Here is a 12,232-nt window from a genome sequence, read left to right on the forward strand (position 1 = left end):
TGGAAAAACTAACTATGTACCCAAAAGGACAATGATAGTCACCTTCGAAGGGAATATTCTTCCTAGCTACATTTCAATAAATAGTGTATTTTTTCCTGTTGAAACCTACATTGGCAAAGTAACACAGTGTTACAATTGCTTAAGATTTGGACATATTTCCAAGCAGTGTCGCAGTCCACAAGCACATTGCATAAAATGTGGAAAAATCAAAAATGAAGATCATACATGTCAAGATAATGATGTTCAATGCATACATTGTGATAGTAAAGATCATGTTTCCATATCCAAGAAGTGTCCAAAATACGAAGATCAAAAGAAGATAAAGAACGTGATGATTGAGCAAAAAATTTCCTTTATCGAGGCAAAAAATTACTGTGAATCGTCCTTCTCGGGATTGTTTATTCAGAATAGATATTCCACACTAGACAATATCGAAGACAGTTTTCCTCCCCTCCCAACATCTTCAAAAAAATCATCCCCTTCTACTACCACACATAAAAATCAAAACATTTCAAATAATACATCCCAATCCCAACCCTCCTCAAGCCACTATAATATAGCTAAAAAACGAAAAATATCACCAAACCAATCACAAAACAATTCACCCATGTTCCCTTTTAATTTTGGGCCCTCCAAACCCCTTCCTGCTAATTTAAAACCCCCAATTTGTCAAAACAAATCAGATCAGAGAGTATTGGAAACACTCATTTCCAATTATATTTTTAATTTGATTACAAATATTCAAACTGTAGATGATATAAAAACTATGAGTCAAGATAGTATTTACCATGGTATAAAAACGATTTTAGAGGATATCACTCATAAATAACATGTTCCCAGAACTTAAATCATTAAAAATTTTGCAATGGAACGGTAGATCCGTTGTTTCGAATAAAAATAGTTTAATTCATTTTTTAATAACTGAAAATATTGATATTGTATTATTAAGTGAAACCTGGTTCAAACCAAATCAAAATTATACATTTAAAGGTTATAATGTAATTCGCCAAGATAGATATGACGGGTATGCAGGTGTTGCAATTTTAATTAAAACAACTATACCATTTCGTGAAATAAATATTAGAAACAATTTTAATGAGGGAATTTTAGTTTGCGGTGCTATCGTTAAATGTAACACAATAGAACTAAGTTTTTTATCTATATATAGACCTCCAAATATTAGTACATCCAAAAACGATTGGATAAATATCTTCTCACAAATCAAATCACCTTTTTTAATTGGCGGAGATATGAATGCTCATCACTCACTATGGGGCTCACTGCGTAATGATCCAGTTGGTAACCAAATTGTTAGCAGTATCGAAGACCTAGATCTTGTATTTTTGAATAATGGAGAACCTACATATCTTCCTAGATATGGTACTCAAAAATCTATGATTGACATTTCACTCTGCACAGCTAATATAGCCAGTAAATTTACTTGGTCAGTTTTATCTGACACCTTAGGCTCGAATCATTTTGCTATAACTATGAATTTTTCAATAACCAACACCTCACAAGAAATAATTTATCCAAAAAGCAAATGGAATATCAAGAAAGCCAATTGGTCCCTGTATACATCCTTAATTGAAAACATGTTTTCCAACTACAATAACTCTTTCAATACTTATCAAAATTATAGTTTTCTAATAGATTGCATTAATGATGCTGCAATTAGGTCTATTCCTCAATACAAAATTTTTAAATCTAAAAATCGATCGCCTCCACCATGGTGGGACCCAGAATGCGATCTGATAATCAATGACAGAAAAGAAGCATTAGCATTGTATAAACGTTCACCAAGCCTTGATAATTATCTAAATTGTCAGAAAGTTACTGCTCATACTAAACAGCAGTTGAAACAAAAAGCCAAAGCTAGTTGGATTAAATGGTGTTCTAATTTATGCAAAAATACCTCCTCTAAGGAGATATGGTCACAGGCCAACAAAATGAATCGAAAAGCATCTATTAGTATAAAACCCTTCAATGATAATCTATTGGACGACTTTTTTAATAAAGTATGTCCTCCTTTTGCTCAAAATTCACCTACACGATCTACACAAAGTCATCATTCAAATAATCACTTCCTGTTAAAACCATTTACTGAAACCGAATTAGATTTTGCCCTTAAAAACCGCATAAATACTTCTCCTGGTATCGATCATATAAAATACCCCATGTTAATCAACCTACCAGATGTTGCTAAAAAACTTCTTTTAAATGTCTTCAATGATATCATCCAAAAAAATATAGTTATTGATTCTTTCAAAGACATCTTAGTTGTTCCTATCCTTAAACCCGGAAAAGACCCAAACATCGTAAGTTCATATAGACCAATATCCTTACTGTCTTGTATTTTTAAAACTTTAGAAAGGCTTATAAAATTTAGATTAGATTGGTGGTTACAAAAAGAGAATTTACTTCCAGTAAACCAGTTTGGTTACAAAAGAGGTTTTGGAACTCTAGACGCTTTAACAACACTTGTTGTAGATGTACAGAATAACTTAACTAAAAATAACTACTTAGCAGCACTATTCTTAGATATTGAAGGAGCTTATGACTCAGTTTGTTTATCAACCTTAAAACATAAAATGGTAAATTTTTTTCATATGCCAATTGCTTTCGTTAACACAATAATCGGTTTCTATACAGATAGGGTAATTTACATCAGAGATCATAATAACAAACTAATAGGACCTCGACATAATTATTACGGTATACCACAAGGCTCAGTATTATCACCAATTTTATTTAATCTGTACACCTCTGATATACATAAGATGCAAATAAACAACATCCCATTCAAAATCATACAATATGCAGACGACTTTTGTGTCTATATGGAAAGCAAGAAATATGAAAACGGTATGCAAAACCTAAGTACAGTTTGTAGTTCCCTCTTTCCATGGTTCTTAGAGAACGGCTTAAATTTATCAATTAACAAATCAGCAGTATCTGTCTTTACAAGACACAATCTTCCTATAAACCAAGATGTATTACTTAGTGATCAATCTTTTACATTTAAAAATAATGTCAAATATCTGGGACTCATTCTGGACAAAAAACTAACTTGGAAACCACACATACAATATATGCTGGATAGATGTAGCAAAGGTATTAATTTCCTTAGAATGACAACTAGAGTGTGGTGGGGCTGCGATGTTGAAACATCTTTATTGTTTTATAGAGCTTATATACGATCCATTATAGATTATGGTGCTACTCTCTACGGTTCTGCTTCCAAAAACCTTTTAAGAAAAATTGACATTTTCCAAAATTCTGCCTTGAGAATCTGTTTAGGTGCTATGAGATCTACTCCTATACAACCAATACATGTTGAAGCTTCTGAGCCTCCTTTAGAGATTAGAAGAAATTTACTAAGCGAAAAATGGGTACTTAAAGCATACACTACAAATTTCGAATTATTTTCCAGTATATGTCATCTTAACGAATCAGATCTTACTCACAAGTATTGGATTAAAAAACCATCTCCGCCTTTATGTACTGCATTACAGAACAATCCTATTTTTTCAAATGAATTAAACACAGTAGACAAAAACTTAGACTACTTTGCTCTCTTCCATAAAACTGATGTAATAATACCCACATACAACGAAAACAACATAATCAGCAACAGTATCCTGAAATCTATTTTGAACTGCTACAGTGATGCAACAGTTATATACACAGATGCATCTAAATCAAGAGAAGGATCTGGCTGTGCTTATTTTTTACCCTCAGGAGGTTTCGAATTCAAGTACAAACTTCCCAATGAGTTTTCAATTTTCTCTGCGGAATCATTGGCCATACTCGAAGCGTTGAAATATATTAAAAACTCTTATACTAAAAAAACGTTAATTCTTTCAGACTGCCTATCAGTTTTACAGAATATCAAAAATACTTTTTTGCCCAAAACATTTAGTAATCCTTACATATTTTTAATAAAGGATATGTTAAAGCAGTTAGAAGACTCTGGCTTCAATATAAAATTTATTTGGGTTAAGGCACATATTGGACTCAAAGATAATGAGTATGTAGACTACTTAGCTAAATCCAGTATAACATCAGGCACTTTATTGTTATATTCTTTATGTGTATCAGATGTTATTACTATTTTTAAAAGAAACCAACTATCGATATGGAAAGATCAATGGAATCTTTATTGCTTAACAAACCCCACAAGATACACCACTTTACAACCAGTGATTCCACAAAGTACCTGGTTTAAGAGTTTTAAAGCTCCACGTAAATATATAACAACTATAAATCGACTACGTTTTGGGCATGCTTGCTATCCAAGTCATTTATATAAAATAAATGTGATTGAAGACAATAATTGCAAACATTGCGGAAAGCAGGGTGATCTTGATCATATCTTTTTTGAATGTACTAAGTTTCAACAGCATTCAAACTCTCTCTATAAAAATTTAATTAAACTTGATATGCATGCACCATTCAATATGCAGTCTTTGCTGGCTACAGGCTCACAACAAATATACAATATTATTATAGCTTTCTTGTCAGATACACGCACGGTCCTATAAGATTTGTACGCTGGCATGATATTTTTTATGATTTAAGTTCAGATTTGCATCTTTTTTTTTGTCATAAATGTTTTATCACTTTATCAGAGTTCCATTATTGTTTTTATTGTATTATTGTTGTATTGTATTATTTATTGTATTACTATATTGTTTCTGTTTAATTTTGTATTAGGGATAGGATTGTATATTGTTTATTGCAACTGGCTGAATGACTAATGTCTATGCCATTAAATAAAAAAAAAAAAAAAAAAAAAAGCATTCTTTTGATTATAAGATTTTATCATACTTGACTGTAATATTTTCAATTGAAACATTAAGAGGGTAGGCGCAAAATGTTGGTCCAATGCTATTGGCTCATTTCGAAAAAAAAAAAAAAAATCATAGAATGAATCGAATGCGTTTAAATAGCATTGGACCAACATTTAGCGTCTGCCCCCTTAAATAAAATATGCCTGATATGGAGTATGTCAACTAAAACTGTCATTGTGACAGTGGTAGTTGCAAAACTCGTCCGATACGTCTAAAGGTGAAAAACAATCAATATAATGTAAATTTATAAGTTAAGGGGATGGGCACGTATTTTCGGCTGCAATGCTATTCAAATGGGGATAGATTTTTTTTGTATCCTCAGAATACTAATAAGTACTTTTGAAAAATTTAAACGCAGAATGAAAAATTACGTTCTTACCGAGGGCCGAAAGTCCCTGAAATCTTCTATAATGTTTATTTTAATAAATTACAGGAGTGAAAAGATAAGAGAAAATATAGTGTAATTTTTAATTTCAAATATCTCATTCAAAAGAAACTCTTTACTTATTCTAAGGGACTTTCGTTCCTCGATAATAATTTAGTCTTTCATTCTGCGTTTAATTTTTTAAAAATATTTATTAGTTTTTCAGGATTCGAAACAAATGGACACCATGTCCGTGGTGATATTTTCCAAATCGAACATTCGCTACCTTTGTCATACAACGCACTAAGTCAAATAGAATATGATGACAAGACAGTGACAGTTTTAAATATTTGACATGGCTCGGGAATATTTTGAGTTGTTAATTAAAAAATAATAGGTTTGTTCTAGCACACAGTCAAACTAGTCAGAAACCGTCAGCAAACAGTTGGTCAGTGTGAAAACATAATACAGTCACCAGTATCCCCTCTACTCGCGCTGGTCCACTATTCGCTGATGGTCTCAAACCGTTTGAAACTGATGCTAGAACAAACCTATTGATACTTTAAAAGGGTAAACCCTGTAGTTGGCTGTATACCTTTGTTAAGACAACGTAGAAAGAAGTAAACACTTCTGTTGTATGTAGGTATATAATTATATTATATACCTACATACAACAGAAGTGTTTACTTCATTCTACGTTGTTAAACCTATTGATAGTGTATTTAATAAATATTTGATTTAAGACTTAATAAAAAGTTATTTATTGTTTATTATTATTTATGGAAGATCCAAGCAGAGAATACATCAGGATATATTCTGTGATCCAAGTAATTTTTTGTTAAATATGTTCAAAATTGTAAGCGTTCCATAGTAACAATACATTATTAAAAAGTCAGTTTAACCTTTTTCCTCATTTTGTTTTATAAATAAATTATTAAAATCACTGAATACATGGTTAGTGAAAAAATGATCACATTTATTAACTGAATTCATACTTTGCAATTATACAAATAACAGTTATCCAAGAACATTCAAAAGCCATCTCTTTAAAGTTAATGATGACATTGTCAAGTAAAATGACATTCTAGTAATGTTTACATATCCATACCAGTGTGAATTGTACTACACGTAATTTACTATGTAAAGACAGAAAAAGTAGGGATAGCCGTAAAATATTTACGAATTATGTACCGATGGCCCTAGTTTCATTTCTTTTTATCTCACAACTTAATACGTTTTCCATTTTTGCGCTATTTTGCCGCTTATTAGCGCGTCCGTCACTGTATTAATGAAAACAAACCCCGTGCCCTTAATTTGAAATACAGAAACACAATAAAAGCTATTGATATTAAAAAATTAACAAAACAAAAATTATGTAAAAATAAATAGAAATTCTTTCGAATTATTTTTCTTGTACTGATCTTCCTGAAAGTAAATGTATGCAGCTTTTTGTGCTACACTCTTTACATCAAACAAGCTCTTTAATTCTTTGAATTTAATTTCCCTCATTATTGATCCACAATTGTTAGTAGCGAGAATGAGATAAGTTTTCAAAGGTTCACTGTTATTGCGTGGGGTAATGTTCCGAATACTATACAAAGAAGAAATCATTTAGCAAGGAAATTACGCAGTTAACATTGCGGAGCATCTAAAGATACTAAAAATAATGTAGGTCATAAAGTTATAAGGCTCTAATGAAACGAAAATTAGTACGAAATATTTTACTATATTATAACGGGTAAAATAGGGTGATAAACATATGACCAAATGTTTGATTAATATATTCTTGTATGTATACAGTGTGTCACTTTGAAGAGGTACCACTTTCTATAATTTTGTCCCTATAGAAAATCTAAAAATATGCAAAAAAACACGACAAATATATTTGTGAGGGGGACATTGTGTCGACCAGTTTTGAACTAAATTAGATCAACCTTTTAGCGGGGGTAGGCACAACCCCCAAAAATCGTTAATGGAAAAGGGGGTTGAGTGATACCTTATTTTAAACGTCGTTCAACTGCATTTTCAAAAATACAACAGACATTATATTTTTTATTTCTTTTTCGTACTTTTGGAGAAATCAAGTAAAGCAATAAATATATTAAATATAGAGTTCAGATCTCTTTATTTTTCCTTCTTTGTATTTATCCAGATTACGTCAGTACATACCTAAATCAATAGATATATTAAAATAAATTTTATGTAATGACTAAAAAAATAGTTTTTGATAATGAAACACTAATTTCCCATTTTCTTTTAGAAACCCAACCCCCGAAAAAGATCCTCTTCTCTTCAATATAACATGGCCAAAATCGACGCCACAAAATTTGGAATACCTAAATATAAACAACACCTTTGAAGTAAGGCAGCACTTGAGACAATACAAGGAAGTTAGTAAGATCTTAGATGAATATATGGAACCACCATTTGATGCATATGGACATTGAAATACCTAATACTAATGTTTTTTGAAGAATTAATTTAAAGATATAATATAAAAATATGGAAACTAACGCAATAAGTTTTGTTTCATCGATAAAAGTGTTAACTAAACCAATAAGTATTACATTTGAAATCGCTACATTTCATACTTTCTTTGAAAACACTATAATTGCTTAAGAACTTTAATACCTAGACAGGCTAAGCCTGTTGGTAGCGAGTCTACTTAAAGCATATATCTTTTACTTCATTCCTACTGCTTACCTACTTATAATGAGTTTCTGCACATACTATAGCCATTGTTTATCTACACACTATAGCCTCTAATGTTTTAAGAAATCAACTATCTGGTTCAACGAAACGAAAAAATAAAGAATTTCTGTTGGTTTCGTGCATGCTTGTCTTAAACGTTTTGCTCTTCATATTAACCTCTTATTATACATTCTGGTATGATGGCTTAACTCCTGTCTTTTCTGTCTTCTTTTATCGATATTTACTAGCAAGCTATACGCTTGTACCATTGAAACGCATCTTTGGTCAGGCTAGCCTTTGAAGTAATTGAGGTTCCAGACGTAAAAGGGTTTAGGTGCAGTTTTGATAGTTCTAGACGTAAAAGGGTTTAGGTGCAGTTTTGATAGTTCTGAGATAATCAGTTTCAAAGTTTTTTGAGTTTTATAAATTCTAGGAGTCATTAAACTGAAATATGTCTAGTGTACAATGTACTATAAAATGATAAAAATACAAGGGTATATTATTTATTACTCTTACTATATCCTTCCTTTTTTTAATTATTAAAAAATGTACTTGAATCGGTACACGATGTTGATAAATGTTACTGGTAAAACGGTTCAAGTGCAGATGTTAACTACATATTACTAATCATTTTTATCCCAGCTGTTATCCACAGTGTAACTACAACTGGCACGTTGCATAATACTTAATTAGTCTTCAAAATTTATAACAAACGTAATATTTATTTACTTGAAATTAATCCTGTATTAAAATGTGTTTACATATTTTGGAATACTAAGAATAGTTTTGTGGTAAAATAGTTCAAGCGCACTTAAATCCGCTTATTAGTATTTGTTTTTACAGAATACTAAAAATAGTTTTGTGGTAAAACGGTTCAAGCGCACGTAAACCTGTTTACCATCAAAGCAAACTGCAATTGTTTTCAGTGAACTAAATGTAGTGGCAATATATGGCGACTGTAGGGTGAAATATGCTTAAATCGTTTTACCACCAAGTTATAGTACCATTTAATTATGCGAATCTTCATTTAAAGTAAAATTTAAAAAAGTGCACTTAAACCCATTTACTTCTAACCCCCTTAATTGTAATCACTCAACTAACTTATGTTCCTCAATGTTAGTTAGGTTTATAAATGTCACACTGATCAAGTACATACAATCATTTGTATTTGACTGAGATGTTAAGTAGTGTAACTTAAAAATGGCGTTTTTTATTAACAATCTGTCCAAATACAATCAGGGTCATTCAATTTGTGTGTCCAATGTTAGTTAAGTTTATAATTAATATCACACTGCTTAATTAAAATTATTGGTATTTGACTGATTTTAAGTAGTGTGACTAAGAATGGCGTTTTTTGTTAACAATCTGTTCAAATACAATCAGTCATTCATTTGTGTGTATTGAAGGTTGGCAACCATTTTATATCTATACGCTAAGATAAGTAGTGTATGGAAATATTGTTGTGCTTATCCAACAGTCAAGGACTGCTATCGAAAATTTAAGAGTGGAACACAGAAGATGAATGATAAGCCACGAGCAGGTACATTCAGTAATGTATTAACAGAGAGGAACCTGGCTTATGTAGAAGACTTGATTAGACAAAAACGTCGAATTCCAATCAGAACAATGTCAGAAAATATTGGAGTGAGTATAGCTGTCCGTAATATCGTACACAAAGCGGGTAACATTTAAACTAGGTTACAGCAAATTTTGGGTGTACAGTGTACAGTCGAACCCGCTTATTGGAATAGCCTTCGTGCCAAGCAGAAGTATTTCTATAACCAGGATATCTTAATAACCGATGAATTGTGGCTAGTAGAAACTTTTCGGGACCTTAAATTTATATTCCTTAAACCGGAATATTCATATAACCGGTATTCTAATAAGCGGGTTTGACTGAATGCACTGAAAAAAATATTGTACATAGTACCAATGAACGCCAATCATTGACCTTTTTTACATTGATTCAATGAAAATTTCGTTAATACTATAAACATGTAGTCATTAAGTAACGACCATATTCATTATTACATGTAATTCTATTCATTAAAAAATAATGGATAGAGTCATTATTCCCATGAATCTTTTTATTTATCCAATGACTTTTTTCATAATATTAATAATTTGTTCATTGTATATATGAAATTATACATCAGGATTATACGGTTAAATTAATTAATATAAAACGTTGCACTAATGTATAGCGTTCTTTAAATTACGAACTCGTTTATTAAATCAATGTTTTCGTAACATCAAATCAATGTTTTTGACTTTGATTAATAACTGGATACATTGTTTTGATGTAACGCAATCATTGTATTAATGTAATATACCTAAATAAATGATCAATTCATTGTAGCAATGATCTTGTACATAAACCAATACATTTCTTAAAACGCTATAAGTGTTTTTATTGGTGTAAAAAAATCACGTTACAACAGTTGTTGCAGCCTCCTAGCAGACAGTCACCCTGCAGACTCTGAGGAGCGGTGTTTGGTACTAGTGATTTGGTTGATTTTTCTAAGGTATGTATTTACATATATTTTTAACTATTTATAAATTATTTTGTTGGATTTCTATAAAAATAAGTTGTACTTCTATTTCCACTTTTGCAGATTGATATGGACCTTGGAGTGGCATTTGGAAATGAAAATGGACTTATTGATGGATGGGACAGCAATAATTTCGAAAAAATTACCTCCTTTCTTCGGTGCGAAAGTCATATCAAGAATACAACAAATAAATTTTTATTTGAAAAGATTACCCATGAATGTAAGTACCTATTTCATTATTCAATCCTGCATATTTAGTATTAATTAATTTTTGTTCTCTGTAAATTTTTCAAAAGCTAATTCGACACATAGGTAAAAGAAAATATGAACCATTTGAAAATATTTCTAAATGGTATAATCTTATAAAAGATTAGTAAATTAAATCTTTAGGTGATTAAACCGTAAATAATTGAAAAATATTATTAACTCTTGCAGTCGGTAGTATCTATCAAAGTAAAAATAAATATCTCAAGTCTCAACATCTAGCAACTTTTTTCAGGATAAATTAAAATATTTCTATAAAGTGATACTCAAAAATACAACTATGTTCACTATTTAAATTTATTTTTTTTATAACATTTATTCATATAAATTGTAGATGGCTAACATGCAGTTATTTTTTGGGTTCTACATCGATATTTTGTACGAACCAATAAAATATACCATCAGCGATTTCCAGTAATCATTTTTACATCGGGAAGAACCAGCAAGAAGTCGAAGATCATATTAGATTTTTGAAATCAAAGATGCCATTCAACCATTTGTTTTTTGTATGTGTGTTTTGGAGGGATGTTGTATTTATGGAGATGTTATTGTAGATGTATTCATTTTCACGATATCAGGTATACATTTTTTATATAATATAAATATATTTTTATATATTTTATAAAAAGAATCAATTTCTGTTATAATTAGTTATTCAGTTTTTTCCAAGTTACATTATAAAAAGTTGTTTGTGTTAATTAAAAATATATGTTTTTTTTTCTTTAAACTTATAGATATTACTTAACATTAGTTTGAGAATCGGCAAAAACTCGTTGCTTCAACCTATATTTGTAATATTTATGTAGATATTAAGTCGTCATTTTGTTTACTTATTAACTATTTGTATGTTATATACAAATATACACGAAGATGGCATTCACTGAACCAAAAAAGTACGTAAATATAATGAAAAAAACATTGATTCAAAAACGGGGAACATTAATTTTCGTCCAATGATCAGTATCGTTGGTATAATGTACGTAGATACATTAACTAATGCTCAAAAACACTAATTTTTATGAATTAGTACGTTCATTCAATGTACTTTCGAGTAAAGAATTAATGTACCAATACATTGATTCAATGTACCGATCCATTGATTCAATGTGCCGATACATTAGTTCAATGTACCGATACATTGATTCTTAACTAGAAAGTACATTGAATGAACGTACTAATTCATAAAAATTAATGTTTTTGAACATTTGTTAATGTATCTACTTACATTGGACAATGATACTGATCTTTGGAAGAAAATTAATGCTCCCCGTTTTTGAATCAATGTTTTTTTCATTATATTTACGTACTTTTTTGGTTCAGTGTGGGTTTCTTGCCTTTTGCCAGAGGACCAAAAAAGCTTGAGTACGGGTTTCTTCATTGTAGTGGTAATACCTAATTTTTTTATAGAAATATTTACCGATTAAGTTTTTCTGGAAGAAAGTTGAGTTTCAGTTGAACAAGCCTCGTATAATGAGCACAAAATTCAATGAAGTTTTTTTATTATGACT

At 30.5% G+C, this 12,232-nt stretch overlaps 1 protein-coding gene and 1 long non-coding RNA gene across 6 annotated transcripts in view; one reads left to right on the forward strand and one right to left on the reverse strand.

Annotated features, from left to right (window-relative positions):
* Positions 1–12,232, forward strand: part of LOC114328169 (juvenile hormone esterase) — a 256,507-nt gene that overhangs the window by 89,190 nt on the left and 155,085 nt on the right. The window contains exon 11 of one of the 5 annotated variants that reach the window (XM_050648174.1): positions 7,478–7,758. The exons of the other annotated variants lie outside the window; for them this stretch is intronic. Coding sequence (XP_050504131.1) covers positions 7,478–7,664 — 187 coding nt within the window. The 3' untranslated portion in view covers positions 7,665–7,758. Of the gene's footprint in view, positions 1–7,477; positions 7,759–12,232 lie in introns of those variants that run through there. 5 annotated transcript variants of the gene reach the window in all.
* LOC126883039 (uncharacterized) overlaps positions 7,478–12,232 on the reverse strand; it is a 159,872-nt gene continuing 155,117 nt past the window's right edge. Inside the window, exon 2 of the long non-coding RNA XR_007697470.1 lies at positions 7,478–7,669. This is a non-coding gene — a long non-coding RNA (uncharacterized LOC126883039). The remainder of the gene's footprint in view (positions 7,670–12,232) is intronic.

Source organism: Diabrotica virgifera, chromosome 1 (genome assembly GCF_917563875.1).
Source record: "Diabrotica virgifera virgifera chromosome 1, PGI_DIABVI_V3a".
In the NCBI taxonomy this organism is placed as follows: domain Eukaryota; kingdom Metazoa; phylum Arthropoda; class Insecta; order Coleoptera; family Chrysomelidae; genus Diabrotica; species Diabrotica virgifera.